Below are 18,166 nucleotides of genomic sequence, written 5' to 3'. Positions count from 1 at the left end.
TCCCGAGAGCCACGCGGAAGAAGGACAACTGGGCCAAGACCACAGTCTCAGGTTACAGCCTATTAATGTACAAAGTTGGATCAATCTGAGTGAACTCCAGACTTGTGGCCATGCATGGAGCTAGTCCTCTCCTCTGTGGGCAAGCTGCACACCTTGGCAGGCCTCAGGCTCCTCATCTGAAAAACAGAATGCTATCAGTCAAAGTGTGGGCTCCCATGAGGGCTCACATGGTGGTGGGAAATGGGATCGTCACCACATTGAAGCCTTTGACATTCTTCAGGAACAGAGCTGCTGCATAGGTTCAGGAATGTCTGGAAGGTGAACTTGATTTCCGCATGACTTAACTCTGCTAGGACATGATCATAGTCCCCTAAGGGACACTAGACCTGAAGTTTGATTATGGAACATGCCATGTTCAAGATGCTTGTTAGATGATTTTATTTGGATGAGACAACTTGGCTGAGATTTGCAGCTTGCCTCCCATGGAGATATGGAAGAAAGCAGTTGGATATCCAAAGGTAGGCCTTGGGGAGCTGTTAGCAGAGATGGCATTTAAAGCATCATAAATAAGTGTGGAAGCCTTGAGACAGAAGACACATAGCTGTATTGGTTGAAGGAGCATCACATAGGATTCTGTTAGACACACAAGTATGATCTCATTGAAGGCCTCCAGAGTCCAAGGGGGATGGGTGGATCCCAAAGGCTATGTATCCACAGCCCTATGAGGTCCCCGGTGGCTACAGAAGTCCCTGGATACCAGTGGTCCACATTGGGCACTTCTGCTTTCTCCATGGAACCTGACCCAAGAGTGTTTTGTGACACTATTTCTGGGGAGATGTAAACAAACGTCTACTCACCCCAGATAGGGAACCAGCAACAGACCAAAGTAAGGATACCATCAAATTCCAACTTGGTGAATCAGTGAGGTTTATTGGGGCTACCTACAGGAAGATGGGTGAGGGGTTACTTACAGGAGCAGAAATGACTCAAAGAAAGCTGCATCACCAAATCCCACCATAGCATGGGTGACAGCTTATGAGAGCTGGAAATCTGGAGTGCACTGCACAAACTGCAGGTAGCTAGGCAAGTTGGAGAGTGTCTTCTAGGAGCTGGTCTGAACCTCCTCCAAGTAATTCAGCTATTCTGTCTCTTCCAGGCACTCTGCTGACTGGTCTTCCAGTATCTCTCTGCAGTCCTTATTATTTATATATGTTTGGGGGCTGGCTAGTGAACCCAGTCAGTTTCAGGGACTTTCTAGAGGTATTGAGTTGTTTATTTCCTCAAGGAGCTCCTATACAGGATGGAATGTTTCACCTCCTCTTAGAATGTTCTGTTGTTTACAGATCTCTCCAAGAAGGTTTTATCTCTGAGGAAATTGCCACATGAGAAGTCAGGTGATGTCATCAGAACATACAACTCCTGAGGGACATCAGAATATGACATATGACCATGTGCTACCCAACCCGAACCTCTGTGACCCAGACTTTCCCTCCAGGTCCTTGTGGGCAGAAGTCAAATGCTGGTTCAGCTCCCATCATGCATTCAGCCCATGTGGTTTAAATGTCAGAGCCATTGGACTTCAGTGTACAGCCCACCAACAGAGAGAGACAGAGGAAAAGATTCTGAAAAATGATGAAGGGGCTGAAAAAATTCCTATAGAATTCAGTTCCTTTTGTAGGAAACATGTTCATTTTGTGGTACCCTGGTTCCCATTGCCAGCCACTTAGGACATGATTAATGCATCTAGAGATGTCCCCAGATGTTGGTGACACCTTTGGGAACAACAGAGACAATGGCTCTATCATGCGTGGCACCTTAGTACCTTTGGTGTCCCTCCTAATCATTTATATATTCTGGAGAGGCAAGGCTCCCACCCACCCAAGCGCAGAAAGGTAATAAATGAGGAAAGTCAATGGTCTGTAAATTACAACATTGATTAAAGAAGTGATTAGTGATAGAACTCTTGCTCGGCTATTATGCTAATACCGTCCCAGATCCAGGACAGTGTTTACATGCTAATGACAAGTCTGGGACAGGCCTGAAATTGGTTTCCATCCTTGCTCAGCATGGAAACACTTTTAAACTGCTCTCAACCAGTGAGTGAGCGACCCCTCCATACCACTATCCCTAACAGATTGAGGGAATTCTCTCCACCCTGCCCTCACCAGCTGCCCTGCAAATGGAAAAGATTAAAGTGGGGCTCAGAGTAGCCATGCGTGGTCCCCCAGGTACTGAGGAAGGAGAAGGGTGATTGGTCACAACAGTTATTGCTCATCCAGGATGTTATTTGGTCACATTCACAGATCCAGACAGGACTCTGCTCCAAAGAGCACAGTCTAGAAGGAGACAGATAAGCAAATTGGCTGATAGAGCTTGGTGTGGTTAAGTGCCACATGGATGACTTCATTAACTCAGAAATGGTTGCTGAACTGTACATGTATACATTTCACCGGTACAGCTTAGCTCTATGCAGCTTTTCGCGGAAGTCAGTGGACCTAGAAAGATTAAGAAGCACTACCTGAGAACCTGCTGGACGGTCTCTAATTAAATTCTTATGTATCCTCCCCTGTTGCTTCCATCTTTTCTGTGTCTCCCTGGCTCTACTCAATTGCTCTGGCTGTCCTAAAGTAGATGTACCATGAAGTGGGAGGGGATCTGTGTGTTTGTTCATCTATCTATGTGTCTACCCATCCATTTGTTTATCCTTCATCCACCCATCTGTCCCTCTGTCTGTCTATCTTCCAGTCCAGCCTTCCATCATCCATCTGCATCTCTACCAATCTGTTCATCCTTCCATCCACCTGTCCACCTATTTCTTTTGCTTCCTGTCTGTCCATCTCCTCATCCATCACATCTTCATCCTTTCATACATCTCTCCATCTGTCTACTCATCCATCTCCTTATCATCCTTCCACTGATCTCTACATCTCCATACATACACCTCTACATCTCCATATATCCATCTCTACATCTCCATACATCTATCCATTTATCTTATGTCTCCATCTTTACCCATCCTTCCTTTTATCCACCTGTCCATTTATCCTTACAGTCATCTCACTGCCCACCAGTCTTTTCATCCTTTCATCCATTTATTTATTCATCTACCTTTCCAGCCATCCATCTGCCTACCCATCTATCAGCCCATCTGTCCATCCACCCACCTGTCAATCCACTCACCTATCCATCCACCCATTTATCCATCGATTCACCCATGCATCTGTTAATCCACCTGTTCACTTACCCATCTTTCCATCTACCCTCCCTCTATCCATCTATGCATCCACTTGTCTATCCATCCACTCATTCTTCCATCCTACTGTCTGTCCATCCACCCATCTATCTATCCATATATCCATTCATCCTTCCATATATCCACTCATCTGTCTGTCTATTCATCTACCTCACTATCTACCCATCTATGCACTCATACATTCCCCCACCCAATCCCCACTCTGCTGAGCTCCCACCTCATAGGAGTATCTAGTGTAAGGACAAAGCAATGGAAAATGAATATGGTGCACTTTTTCCCTCAAGAATATTACAGTTTCAAAAGTGATACAGACACATGGAGCAATTTAAATCACATCCCATAAGCTTGGCTATGCAAGACAAGTCATGTTGCCTCTCCATAACTCAACTCAGTTTCTATTTTCAGCTTTTAGTTCATTAGAATGGCATAGACAGATCCTGATTTGATTTCCAGGGGATATAACTATTACCAAGGCACTGGCAGAGGAGACTGCTGGTCTAGTCCTCTGCTCACAGTTCCTGGGGACATCCGTTATCAGTCATACACACGGTGACTATCCTTGGCACACATCACATTCTTGTAAGTCCTGCCTGCCTTAGAGAACAGGCACATCTTCTGCCTCTTTGCATACTCAGCTTGCCTGTGGATGTGACCCTGGGTATGCCTGTGCGAGTGGCTGCATCTTTGGAACACAGAGGCCAGGTGCTTGTACTCTTGCTTTTCCTTGCTTAGGTTTATTTCTGCTTTGTGTCATCCCTTTCTTGAGGCAAAAAAAATTCCTTAAAAGAGAAAAGGGAACAGAAGGAGAAAGGAAGGGGGGGTAAGGGGAGAGGAAGGAATGAAGGAAAATAAAAGAAAAGGGAAATGATGCAGATAAAGGAAGCACAGACTGGAAGTCACAGTGAGATTCCATCACTCACATAGGAGCAGCTGTAATGCAAGTGTGATGGTCTCCGGAGTCAGGGAGGGCATCACAGGGACCCTTGACCTGGCTCAGGCCAGACAAACTGGTGTGGAAGAGTGTTCCCAAAGAGGTCTGGGTGTCAAGGAAGACCATCAGGCTGTGTAAGCAGACAGAGAGGGATGCAGAAACTGTGAGAACACAGCTGCAGGAGAATGCACTGGCCCCTTGGCATCCTGGGAGGCTGGATGGGCTGCTGCACACAGCTGTATCCCTTCTGAGCAGACGTCAGCCTGCATTACACTCCTGGTGGCCACCACACTCCCTTTGCCCACTCAGGTTTCAGCCACAGCTACAGTGTTCTGCAAGTTCAAGGTCACTCTGGGATTCTTAAGTCTTCATCTCAAACTGTTCCTGGCATTCTGTCAAGACAGGGACAACCCTCAGCCTGGAGAACAGAAGATGGTAGATACCCCACCTCTTATCCTTCAGGTGGATTATTCTGGATGCTTCCACGAGGCACTGAGAAACTGAACATGATAATCACGCAGTCTTATAAATACACAGTCATACCAGCTTTTCCTCTCCCTCTATCTTTCTCTGTCTGCCCATTTGCTCTTGCTGCTTTTGGATCAATTTACAGTTAAAGCAATGACACTGGATGCTTGTCTCACTCTCAGCACTGGGAGAAAATTGAACTAAGTAAGTGCGCTTTGCAAGAAAATAGTATAGACTAGGGGTGGGAGAGATGAATTAGTAGGGTGCTCGACATGCAAGAATAAGCCCTTGAATTTGGATCCCCAGTACCCATGTAAAAGCCAGGTATGGCAGGGCATGCTTGCAATCCCAGCACTGAGGCAGCAGAGACAAGAGCATCCCAGAGGCTTGCTGGCCAGCCAGCCTAGCTGAATCAGTGAGCTCTGGGTTCAAGGACAGACCCTGTCTCAGAAAGTAAAGTACAAAATGAAAGTGAAAGCAGGAAACACCAGACATCGACTTCTGGCTTCCACGTGTGTACATGCACAAACATGTACACAGGCATACATCACACACACCTCATTATATGTGTATGTGTGTGTGTGTGGAGAGAGAGAGAGAGAGAGAGAGAGAATGTGGGTGGTCAGCAGAGCCCTGTAAACTCCATCTCTCCCTCTGTCTTTGCAGGTGTCAGACCACTGTGACTATGTCTATGTCAACGGCAAAGAGATTAAGGGCAAGGTGGATGCCCTGGTAAATTTCACCTACCAGCACCTGAGCACACCCTTGCATGTCACCGTGTGGGTCCCAAGGCTCCCCCTCCAGATCGATGTCTCTGACACAGAACTCAGCCAGATTAAGGGCTGGAGGGTCCCCATCGTGGCCAGTAAGAGGTGAGCCCAAGATGGAAAAATGCCCTGAGCCATAACAGCACCAGCTTTATCCATCAACATTCACACTGAAGGGGCTGAGGCAGGACCTAGCACACAGTAGAAACTGATGTTCCCACAGCCCAGATCTCCCTAACCCTGACAGCATCCTTCTGTGGAATGCATGGCCCCCAGGTGCCCCAGCCAGGTCCACATGGCAGTCTCGTCAAACTGAGTTGTCCTCATGGTACACAGGAGTGTGCGTCCTGCTGTCCCTTGAAGTGGCTTCTTTACAATTGGCAAGTCAAAGATGGCATATCTTCCCCAACCCCTCAACCCCCAGGGCCTGGGATTTGATTCAGTTTCTCCAAGTTAGATGATACCATTGACTTCTACATGGTGTCACTAAGCCCGAAACACTCTGAGCATTCTGTGACTGGGAGAGCATAAAGGCACTCACCTTGCTGTAGAAAGCCTCTGATGACTTCCTGTGTGATGCTAGGTGGTTATAGGCGAGAGATTGGAGCTTGGAGCCATATTTCCCCCAAGTTAGCCTGTATCAGCTCAGTGAGGGCTGCCAACGAGGCCACCATCCTCCTGCACTTCGTCCCAGATCATTGGGGTGACTTCCTGACAGCTCTTTCATTTTGAGGGATAAGTTGATGTGCTTCAAGAAGAGCAACTGGGGGCGGGGGCTGGAGAGATGGCGCAGTCAGCAAAGGGCCTCCATGCAGGCAGAACAACCTGAGTTTAAGCCTTAGAACCCATATTTTAACAGAATTCTGGGCATGGTGCTGAACACTTGTGATTCTAGCACTGGGGAAGTGGAGACGGGTGGATTCCTAGGGCTTGATGGCCAGCCAGCCCAGCCTCATCAGTGAGCCCCAGGCCAATAGAAGACCCTGTCTTGAAGGAAGTGGGCAGCATTTCTCAGGAATGACATCCAAAGTTGTTCTCTGATTCCCCACATGTATGCACACACAGGTACACACGTACACATGCACACATGCAAATATACACATACATACATTAAAAAATAAAAACAAAAGGTGCCATGTGTGGCTAGTGGTTGGTTGTAGAACATCCCTACTTAGGAAATAACAGCTGTCTTTCATTTTCCCAGTGGTATGCTCAAGCCTCTGTGTAGTCCAGAGATGGGTTCTGAACTCCTTGGGGGTCCTGAGGTTGGGGCATGTGCCTGCCTTCCTGCAAACCTCTCAGCTTCCTCTCCCTTTTTCTGAATAAGCACCTCTCCTCCCACACAGACCAACCCGGGACAGTGAGGAGGAGGAGGAGGAGGAGGAAGAACAGCGTGGTCGGGGCTGTGCCCTGCAGTTCCAGCATGCCACTGTGCGTGTCCTCACCCAGTTTGTGTCAGAGGGTGCGGGGCCCTGGGGCCAGCTGAGCCACCTGCTGGGTCCAGACTGGCAGTTTGATATCACCCACCTGGTGGCTGACTTCATGAAGCTGGAGGCCCCGCATGTAGCCACCCTGAAGGACAGCAGAGTTCTGGTTGGGCGGGAAGTCGGAATGACAACCATCCAGGTAAGAAGCAGAGGCTCCTGTTCTCTCCATCCTTGTCTGGAAAAACGTTTCCTGGGGCTCCTGGAGTGGGGGCTGGACACTGTGGCCAGGTCCTTCTCCCCACACTGTCTCCAGGGGGTAACATGGGAACAGAAGGCAAGCTTGGGCGTGCCCAGTCTTCTAACTTCACCCCATGGGAACTTATTCTCAGTGACTGTACTCAGCTTGCCTCCTGTCCCATCTCTGATCCTCCCCCTTAGCTGTCCAGATTGGCTCTCTGCTTGAGACTGGCCTTCACCCTGTACACACTGCTGCTGCCTGTCCCAGGCAAGCCTGGATTCTCCATCTTTCTTCGAGCCACTCTGTTATGTTGCTATTATTCAACAAGCTCGCATCATAATTCTACATAATTCAAAGGAATGTGTAAGGTAGTCAGTTTCAAGACAGATAATGGGCATCTTTTCCTCCACTCCCTCAAGTCCCAGCTGACTGTTACTACCCTCCTAGAATATCGTTCAGGATCCTAATGCCATGCATGGAATGGTGGGTACTATCATTTCACCTGCACTACTCCAACCCAGCATTGGGCTTATTAGAATTGACAGAAATGTTCCACAAGGATGCCCCATGCTGGTGGAGGGAGGAAGGGAAGCAGCATACAGTGCAGTTCTCCTCGGTAATTTCATAGATCACTTAGAATTTGATTTGTACTGCAAAATCAATTGGCATGCAACTCATTATGAGTCTACCTAACATGACTGCCATGTACAGTTAACAAGGTTAACAGGAAGGGGTCATTCCCTTTTACAATGTAATAACTTCTTATTTAATTTTACCAAAAAAACTAAAGTGTCAGGGAAAAGATGCCTCTGCTCCCCACAAAGGCTCATTGTGGGCTGGTGTTGAGAGTAAGGGATGCCCATGTCTCCTGTGCTGTGTTCAGGACCTCTGACTGGTTTGAGATGGAGCAGCATGGCAGGGCAGGGTTCCCACATCTGGAAATGAACATGAAGGATCTTCTGTGTCCCACTGTCCCCACAGGTGTTGTCCCCACTGTCCGACTCCATCCTGGCAGAGAAGACAGTGACCGTGCTGGACGACAAAGTATCCGTGACAGACTTGGCAATCCAGGTGGTGGCTGGGCTATCTGTCACCCTGCACCCCATCTCAGAAAACAAGGCCACCACTGCTGTGGCCACAGCTGAGGAACTGCTGCGTGCCCCTAGACAGGTAGGGGCCACAGAATGGCAGAGGGCCAAAGGCCTGATTCCGTGGAAGGGAGGAGGGAAATGTGTCTAGGCTCAGAGTTAGAGTGGACACAAGTGCTCGGCTCACCCTCAGGGGTCTGAGGCACACATCAGGGTAAGTCCATTCTGCAACCTCTCCCAGGGGTAGGAATAGCTGATATCTTCCTCTTTTTCCACCCACGTCCTCTCCTGGTGTGAGGAACCTCTGGTCAGGCCAGGTCTCTCTGCCTACACCTGCTCCAGTGACTTAGAATATGCCTAAGAGACCATGTTCCTTCCACAACCCTGTAGGTGTGGCCTTGCCTCACTTCCGTCCCTAACTCCCCAGATTTCTGAAACTCCCAGCATGCTTTTACGTAGCTACTGCTTCTGAGCCCCTCTGGAGTTCTGCCTTTGCTGTTCCTCTGGCCTGGGACAGATCCTTTCCAGCCCCTGCTCATGAATGCCTTCCTCACAACCCTGGCCATTCTGCCTCTTTTGCCACTTCCCTTATGCCTCACCACCCCTGAAGTTTCTCTTTACATGTGTTCTGCTCCTGTTTTTACTGTTGTTTTCCTCCATGGAAAGCTACTACAAGACAGGGACTTTTTGCTCATGCTCTGCAGAGCCGACTCTGCGCTGTGCACTGTGGGTGCTAGAGTGAGTGGAGACTCCGAGCTGGTAGGAAGGAAGGAGGCAAAGTGGAGCCCCGTGTGGCCTACCTCAACCATCTTGCAGCATGACTTGCTGCTTCCATGCAGTCTCGAGGACACGCCCATGAGAAGCGAGGATTCCAGAGCTAGCACTGTGGCAGTGCCCACCAAGTAGTCCCAGACCCCTGACCTCAGTCTTTAGAGAGCTTAGCCACAGCACTTTGCATTCTAAGAACTAAATTAGGATCAACTGTCACAGGCTTCAAGGAATGCCTCTGTCACTGAGGGCCGCTGCTACCATCGCCATTGGAGTAGAAGCAGCTGGGACCTTGGAACTCCTCCAGGCCAGACACCATGTTGGTTCAGGCACTCAGCCTCAGACCTGGTTCCCACTGGCCACACACAGCCAGGAGAAATTGGCAGGCTGCAAGGAAACTCCAGAGAAACTCCAGCATGGACAGGAATGCACTGGAGAGGCTGGCCCACTGCAGCTGGGCGGGCAGCAGGCCTCAGACCCAATCGGGTAGCAATGAGGGCTATGGTCCTTCACATACCATGCCATGACAGTGTCCATGAGGCAGGCCTGCTGCTAGGATAGACCACAGTCACCATCAGGGGTACAGGTAGAGAGGAACCAGGGAGGTTACATCCCTCTAGGGAAGATCAGGAAGTTCCAGCTGCCATGCAGAGTCTCAGTACCAACTTGGGCTGCCAACTCACCCCACATACACAGCTGAACCGGTGATTCAGGCTTTCTGAAATTGGCCTAGCCACCTCATCCCAACTTTGGACTCCAGGATGGACCACCAGGACTGTAGTCAGCACACAGGGCTTTATCAGAAAGTTACTGCAGTGTAACAATCACCACTGTTTAGCAACTTACAACAAAACTAGGCACCAGCTCATAGGCCATGAGATGGTAGTCAGCAAACAGGGTTGTATCAGCTAGCTACTGCTGTGTAACAGTTGCCACCATTTAGCACTGTACTCCAGTTCTTGGTTCTATGGATGCTGAGCTGGGCCCTGTGCTCAGCATGTCACGTGACTGACTTCTCACCCAAAGAAGTTCTTGTTTCCACATGGGAGTGTTGTTGATAGAACCCAGATCTTCACTAAGGGTGACTTAGGTCTCCATCTCTTGACCAGTTATTGCCATTGTCTGGGTGCCTTGCTCAGATCCTAATGGCCAGCCAGCCAGCCCCCCCCCACCCCAATACATAACCTCATCACCCTCAGCCACAATGCAGAGGCCATCCCAGGCTTCCCACTTCTCTGGTGTCCCCTTCTGCCACCAACAGCAGCAATCACTGTTCCTAAGGATACATGTGGTTCCATTGCCACCATAAGTAGCCCAGGAAGTCATCCCCTTCACAGATAGCTCACCATGTGACACAGGCAGGAGACTCCAGAAAGTTGTTCCCTTCACAGACAGCCGCACCTTGTGACACAAGCAGGAGTCAGATCCCTCACCCTGTGCCTGGCTTCTGAGGACTTTGCCTGGCCATCTTCACAAGACCCTCTGCAAACTCTGCAGACCACAGCAGACAATTGCTATGAGACTTTGGTCTCAAGCATCAGCCAGAGAGACCTATAGTGTATTTCAGTCATGTCCAGTCCACAGTGCTGGCTCCTCTTCCTTTCTCCCCTATGGACAGGTGTGTTCCAGATTATTAAGAAGTGAGTAGAGGCTGAGGAGATGACTCTGACAGCAAAGTGCTTGCCATGCAAGTATGAGGACCTGGGTTCAGATCCCTAGAACTCACAAAAGAATTGATGCTGGATGAGGGAGAGCCCATATAATTTCTAGATGGGCTGACTAGACTCTGGTGGATGAATTTACACTGAAGGACATCTGGGTAGGACTTAACTTATACATGAGGTCTGGTGGGGATGGGGGTTATGGATGGGTAAGGGGCCTACATTTGACTAAGAACTGTTGTATAAAATTACAAAAGCTAATAAAAACATTAAAAGCAACAGGCACAGTGATGCAGCTATGGGGAGGTGGAGACAGGCATATCCCTGAGACTTGATGACCAGCCAGCATAGATGAATCAACAAGCCGAAAGTTCAGTGAGAGATTGTCTAAAAATCCAAGATGGCAAGCCACTGAAGAAGACCCCTGACATCAACCTCTAACCTCCACATGCAACACAGAGAGAGAGAGAGAGAGAGAGAGAGAGAGGAAAAAGTCCAAAGCAGGAAGCTCTTTGCTATGAATGGATCATTCATTAGAGTGGACATTGCATTTCAGCCTCTGGGATACAGGACAAGGCCACTGTCTATACTCAACATGACCCATCTATCTTCATCAGCCAACAGTAATTGAATATCCATCCCAGACATGGGAGATTTGTCGATGGGGCACCTTGGATTTTTCAGGAGTGACTCTCAGAAGGAGTGGGGTCTAAATCACTAGTGGGCAGGTGTTATTTGAAGTCACTTGACATTTGTCATCTTGGGGGACATGTGTTGGCTTCCATGATGAAGTTCTAGCCTCACTGTAATGAGACGGCGGCAGGGTCAGGTCTCAATCACATAGCAGAGCTGATGGAAATGGGCTCTGGCCAGCTGCGGGTTTCATCTGACTGCCCTTTGCAGGAGCTTGGTTTATATTAATATCCTTCTCCATCCACAGCATGGGAAAAAATTAATTCAAGATGAAGAACCAGCACAATGAACGATGTTTTATCTCAGCCCTCGGAGCATAGAAGGCTGGCACTGTGTCCATAATAACTTCTCAGAGATGCAAAATCTGAAAGAATATGAGCCTCACTCATTTCTAAGAGAACTGGGTTGTAAAGTAAAATAATTACCTGGGTGGTTTAGGTGTTAGGAAAGGGATTTGTCAGGTGATGTGATCCTCAGGAGACACAGGTGGAGAAACCAACATCGCTGAGCCACATTCTTGGTATCAGTTTCTGCACAAGCTGAAGTGAAGCAATGAGTTCACTGTTTGGATGGTGTAGGCTCCCAGCAGGTGAAGTGGAGTGGTGCACTGTGCAAAGTAGGAATACAAGCTCCCAGTTGTGTCACCAGCTTGGTCACTAATGAGGACAAATTCAATGGAGCTGCTGGAGAGACTATGTCAGACTACAAAAGGCCAGGGATGTGCTGTACTCAAAGGACAAGGGAGCTAGGATCAGTATAACAATACCCATCCATTGTTCATCCAGGAATACCCTAAAGGGTGCCAGCTTCTCAGGACTTCTGACTTCAGGCAAGAATACAAGTTCCAAAATCCATAGAATCCCCTCAAGCAACAATAAATACATAGTTGACCTGGAAGGCTGAGCTTATAGGAGTGTAGGTGCTCTAACTCAGAAGCGTAAGTTTTCCTTTTTTCTCCCCACCCCTTTCTGGCAACTTCTGAGATTTACAGCTTCCCTGCCCTGTGATTTCTCTCTAAAACTTTAGGGGCTGAAGAGATGGCTCAGCAGTTAAGAACACTAGCTGTTCTTGCAGAAGACCCAGGCTCGAAACCCAGCAACCACATGGCAGCTACCAACTGTCGGTAACTCCAGTTCCAGATCTGAGAGTCTCTTCTGTCCTCCACAGGCATTGCACGACATGGGTGCACTTAGCTACATGCAGGCAATACATGCATACTCATAAAATAAAAATAATAAATAAAATATTTTTTAAAAATACTTCAATGAAATGATCTTCAAGTCATCCATCCATCCTGTTCCATGCCCCAGGTCCCCCCCTTGGTCATTTAGGAAAACCCTGACAGGGCTGTAGGCTCTGTCCATGGTGCTGAAGAACAGCGCCCACCCCCGCCATACAGCAAGAGTTGCCCAGGGGCAACCCCAGGAGGGGGCACAGAGTATCCCAGCCGGGCAGACCTGTGCCTGCCATTGAACTGTTATTCCTGGGCCCCCACTGTCCTGGTGATTGCAGGGCCAGGTGATATCCAGACTTATCAAGAACTTGCCTGACATACAAGCATAGGGTGGGGGCATTTTGAGATCAGGAGTTTAAAACTCCCTTCACTGTTCTACACAATAGGAGACTGTGTGGTCGTTTGGGTCCTGACCAAACAATAGCCAGTCTTTTCAATAACTCAGCCCCTTACCATAGCCTGAGATCCTTGGTGTCTTCTGCTGAAACTGTTCAGGAAAGCTGTGTACAAGCAAAGACAGAATAGCTGAGCTGTTGTGCTGGCATGGGCATGGCACTGCTGCCTGCTGCTGGCTCTGCAGAGTCTTCCATGGCATGACAGGGTCATATGCAAGGATCAAAGTCTTCTAGCTTTCCTGTTTCCCCCACAAAGCAAAAGGTGCCTTGCTACCCTGACGTAGCACAGGGAAAGGAGAAAAGTTCTCTCTCTCTCTCTCTCTCTCTCTCTCTCTCTCCCCCTCTCTCTCTCAACAAGGTCTCATAGGACCCAAGATGACTTTATGCACCTAATTGTCCTGCCTTATTCTTATGAGTGCTGAGATTACAGGTATGCACCACCACACAAGTTAAGCAGTGCTGGAAGTTGATCCCAGGGCCTCAGACACTCCAGGCAAGCATTCTGCCAGCTGAGCCATATCTCTAGCCCAGTGTTTCCTGTTTAATGCCTTTGGCTCTGACAGAATTTCTTGTTCCTACTCCCTGACCCTACCAGTCCCACCTGTCTTTGTCCTGCAAGACTACTAGAGCCCAGGAATAAGTGTCTGGTGGGTAACAGGGAGCTAGTTCATGACTGTGTGTTTTCTGAATAAAGCTTATGCTGGAGCTGTTTCTGTTTGAGATATCACTCTAACTTCAATGTAAGCCTGTTTTCTCCTCCGGTTCATAGGACTCTGTTTCTTTGGTATTATTGCAGGAGGAGTCCCTAGAGACAAGGTACTCCCTCAAGTAGTCCTCACTGTTTCTGTCTCTGCAGGAAGCAGTGGTCAGCACGTGGCTGCAGTTCAGTGATGGCTCAGTGACGCCCCTGGACATCTATGACACCAAGGACTTCTCCATGTCTGCCACCTCTCTGGATGAGGCTGTCATCTCAGTCCCCCCGCCCCTCTCCCCTTGGTGGCCCATTGTAGTGGCTGAAGGGGAAGGCCAGGGCCCACTGCTCCGAGTGGACATGACCATAGCTGAGGCCTGCCAGAAATCCAAACGCAAGAGTGTGTTGGCTGTAGGTATTGGCCATGTCAGGGTCAAGTTTGGATGGGATGACTCTAGTCCAGCTGGAGATAAGGATGAGGACGAGATCAAGAATCGTGCCAGTGATCGCCGGCAGAAGGTGCAGGAGCTGGAGCGCCCAGGCCAGGAGGGGCGCTCCCATGGCAGCTCTCCTGGGGAGCGTGAGGAAGGGGCCCTGCGGAGTGCCACCACCTCTGCTAAATCCCTGTTGGATAACAAGGTAGGCAAGAGCGGCCGCCTGGATGGGACCAGACTGTCAGGAGAGGCACAGCTGCATACCATCCCCATAGACTTCACCAACTTCCCAGCCCATGTGGACCTCCCCAAGACAGGGGGTGTGCTGGAAGAGAATGGCCTAGTGCAGACTGCCCATGGCCTGAGTGACCTGGAGATCGGCATGTATGCCCTCCTGGGGGTCTTCTGCCTGGCCATCCTTGTCTTCCTCATTAACTGTGCCACCTTCGCCTTTAAATATAGGCACAAGCAGGTACCATTGGAAGGCCAGGCATCCATGACCCACTCCCATGACTGGGTGTGGCTGGGCAATGAGGCAGAACTCTTGGAGAACATTGGAGACGTGTCGCCACCCCAGGATGAGCACACAACCATCATAGACCGAGGATTGGGGGGCTTTGAGGAGAACAACCATCTGCTTCTTAATGGAGGCTCCCAGAAGCACCTGCAGAGCCAGGTACACAGGCCAACAAGCACTGGGGGGCAGCAGAACAGGGAGCCCAAGCAAGAGCCCATGCACTCGCCAACCTCCAAGCGGAAGAAAGTAAAGTTCGCCACCTTCACCACCATCCCACCAGAGGATGGGTACCCCACCGTGAACTCCATCCTTGGTGGCCATGAGGAGGACATCAAGTGGGTTTGCCAAGACCTGGACTTGGGTGCACCCAAGGAACTCAGAACCTACCTGGAGAAATTCCAAGAGAAGGCATAGCCCTGGGGCACAGCACCAGCCTGGACACCTGCTTCCCTCCCTCAATGGGGTAGCCAGGTGCAAAGAGCACACCCTGGGCTGAGTCAGGGGGGCTGGGGCCCCACAAAAGACTGGCTAGAGGTTTGGAAGCTGGGAAAGAACATTTTTCTATTAAAGTGTTTGTTTTTAGCAGTTGGGTTTGGTGGACATTCAGGAGTTTGAGTCTCTGACTCCCTGGGAAGGTGGAGTGAGAACAAAACAGAGAACCACTCAGGCAGGCAGAGGAAGGTTATTTATGATTCTAAATCCATCGCAGACAGGCTACCAAAAAGGATTTGTTAAAAAAACACAAAAAGACAAATAAAAAGACACAAATGACCATTGCTTTATATTTCTAATAAAGGAACAAAATGTAAAAATAGGGCCTCCTAAGAGACAGCTTCCATCTTAATTCAGTAGTCATGTTTCCAAGGACGGCCTGTCTGTCAAACTGAGCTGGGGAAAAGATAGGAATGAACACTTGATGCCTCTTAAACAAGAATTTTTAATTTTGAATCCACATATCTTTTCTGTATCTCTTTTGTGTCTTGGGCTTCCTTTGATTTATATTTAATGTTTATTTCTGAGGGCCAAGTGCTTTATTTTTCCTAAATGGAATATAAATTATATTTCTATTCATTAGGTGTTTTTTTTTCTAGAAGCAATGTCAGTAAGTCCACTCTTTAAGTTATAACTTTAACACATTTTTGTATCTCCCTGCCTCGTTGATATTTGCTGGGGGGGGGGTTGTTGCTGTTGTTTTACAAAGTGCTCAGCTCCTTCTGAGAGGAGATGGAGCCCCACTCCACCACGAGCACTGGGTCAGGCATTGTTTATGGCTGTCAAAATAGGGCATGGCCAGAACAGAATACAGCATGTGACACCCGGCCACATGGTGGCTCCGTTGGTGTTGGCATAAAGATATCGCTATGTGGAGGTAGTTTGGTCAAATTCAAAAGCCCAAAGTATTACAGTCAGCCTGGTAGGCAATGTCTGCAGGACACATCTAAAACTGTCAATGAACAAACAAACACAAACAAACAAAACATGTGGAAGAAGAGCTGAGTAATCTTTCTTACTTTACCAGACAGGGCACACCAGCATAAACTCAAATGATCAAAATCCGTCAGAGTGTCAGTCAGTTCTGACTTTGAACAGCACAGCAAGGCTGTGTGGCCTCACATTCACCCGAGTGGTGTGTCTGCAGGACACCAGCATTCAGCTGACGAACTCCTCTGTGATGACCAGAGCCCAGCACTCTCTGCCCATCAACTGAGGAGAAGTCATTTGGCTATACCCGGCCCTCTCAGCAGAAGGATGCTCACAAAGGATACCAGTGGATGGTCTTTGTTTTTATTTGGATTTTATTACTGAAACCAGTTGCTAAGAAAAAGGTCCTGCAAGCTTAGTAACCTCAGATGGACCTTTGACATACATCTCTGGCAGTTATGATAGACAAAAAAAAAGCTATTTATTTATACCTGTGATAGCAGTTGTCATTAAAATGCTTCCCATGGCTTGACAAGTCAGTGTCTTGTGGGAGTTGCTTGTTTCACCTGCTTCCTGCTCTGCACCCCTCCTCCAAAGGTGCAGGTCTGCTGAATTAGACTGTTAGGTTTCAGGGGAAGCAATATGCATGCCCCTTCGCCACTCAGTTTCTGAACAGATCCAGAGTTATTGTGAAGGACAGTTTCTATCACATAGTCACTGCTGCCTGGCTAAGCTCAGCATCCAAGTAGGGCAGCCTGAGGCAGCTGACCACATTTTATCCACAGTCAGAGGGCAGAGAAAGATGAATGCTGGTGCTCAGTTTGCTTTCTTCTTTTCATCAGTCCAGGACTCCAGCCTAGGGAATGGTGCTGCCCACACCCACAGTGGGTTTTCCCACCTCATTTAACCCGATCTAGAAACTTTCTTTTTTAAAAAAGTTTTTTTTAAGTTTTTAATATTTTTATTTTATGTGTGTGAGTGTATTGCTTGCATGTAGACATGGTCTCCCCTGCCATTCAATGCCCACAGAGGTCAGAAGAGGACATTGGATCCCCTGGAACTAGAGTTATGGACAGTTGTTAGCCACCATGTGGGCTGCTGAGAATCAAACTTGGGTCCTCCTGCAAGATCAGTCAATGCTCTTAACCACTGAGCCATCCCTCCAGCCCCTAGAAACTTTCTTACAGACATGCCTAGAGACATGTTTCCTAGTCGATTCTAGAGCCTGTCAAGTCTCAGTTAATATTAACTATCAAATGCTATCCCAGGAACCCATTCCAGTGCCAGTTGCTAGCTAACTGCCATTAAAAACTTTATGTTGGGACCAGCAAGATGGCTTGGTGGGTAACGGTGCTTGCTGCCAAGTCTGAAAACCTGAGTTCAATCCCTAGAACCCACATGGTGGACTCCTGTACGTTATCCTATTACCTCCACACACATGCCATGGCATACAAGTAGACTGGCATACACACACACAATAAATAAATTATAAATATAAAAAAGAATCCTTTTAGTTATCTCATTCACTCAGGATCCTTCATCATGTTTAAATGTCTCTTTTATTGCAAACTTAGGACTCAAATATGACCTCAATCAGAGAGTAAGTGTCTCTATTGTCAGACTCTCAGCTAATTATCTCAGTCCTCAAGGATTTGGTGGGTTTCCCTGCCCAGCGCCAGCCCTACCTACCTGCCATGCCCACCTTCCCTCTAGGTGTGAACTTAAGTTATCATCAGGTGAGTCTGGAAAACACATAGCACCTAATTTATTCCAAGGAACATGTGCCTGCTCATTTTGCAAATAAGACCACAGGGCCCATGGGAAGGAGCCTCTCTGCTCCTTTCACATGGATGGGGGCCTCCAGAAGCAGATGTTCTTCCTTCTGGTTTGAATTTTGAATGCAAGATCTTGTCTCAGAGTTGCTGGACCAATGATTCATTTTGCACAGACTGACTGCACACTGGGTGTGCCTGACTCTGGTCAGCATGCAAAGGGTGAGGTGATGAACAACACCTGGAAATAGCCATAGGCAGAGGCAGAGAATAGCAGGCGTAGCACAGATAGGTGTAGCATGGGTCACCATGTTGCTGGACAGGGGGTTACACACAGCTGTTCTGGTATTGCCACTTGTTACTGGGCAGGCTTAGTCAGTCTTATGGTCTTTCAGAAACATAATGGT

At 48.4% G+C, this 18,166-nt stretch overlaps 1 protein-coding gene across 1 annotated transcript in view; it reads left to right on the top strand.

Annotated features, from left to right (window-relative positions):
- The window catches only part of Tmem132c (transmembrane protein 132C), a 234,634-nt gene extending 219,122 nt beyond the window's left edge, over nt 1-15,512 (top strand). Inside the window, exons 6-9 of the mRNA XM_008853794.1 lie at nt 5,319-5,524; nt 6,766-7,045; nt 8,066-8,254; nt 13,780-15,512. Coding sequence (XP_008852016.1) covers nt 5,319-5,524; nt 6,766-7,045; nt 8,066-8,254; nt 13,780-14,979 — 1,875 coding nt within the window. The 3' untranslated portion in view covers nt 14,980-15,512. The remainder of the gene's footprint in view (nt 1-5,318; nt 5,525-6,765; nt 7,046-8,065; nt 8,255-13,779) is intronic.
- The last annotated feature ends 2,654 nt before the right edge of the window (nt 15,513-18,166 follow it).

Source organism: Nannospalax galili, unplaced genomic scaffold, assembly GCF_000622305.1.
Source record: "Nannospalax galili isolate Female #2095 unplaced genomic scaffold, S.galili_v1.0 scaffold566, whole genome shotgun sequence".
NCBI classification, from domain to species: Eukaryota; Metazoa; Chordata; class Mammalia; order Rodentia; family Spalacidae; genus Nannospalax; species Nannospalax galili.
This window is presented reverse-complemented; position numbering and strand designations above follow the sequence as displayed.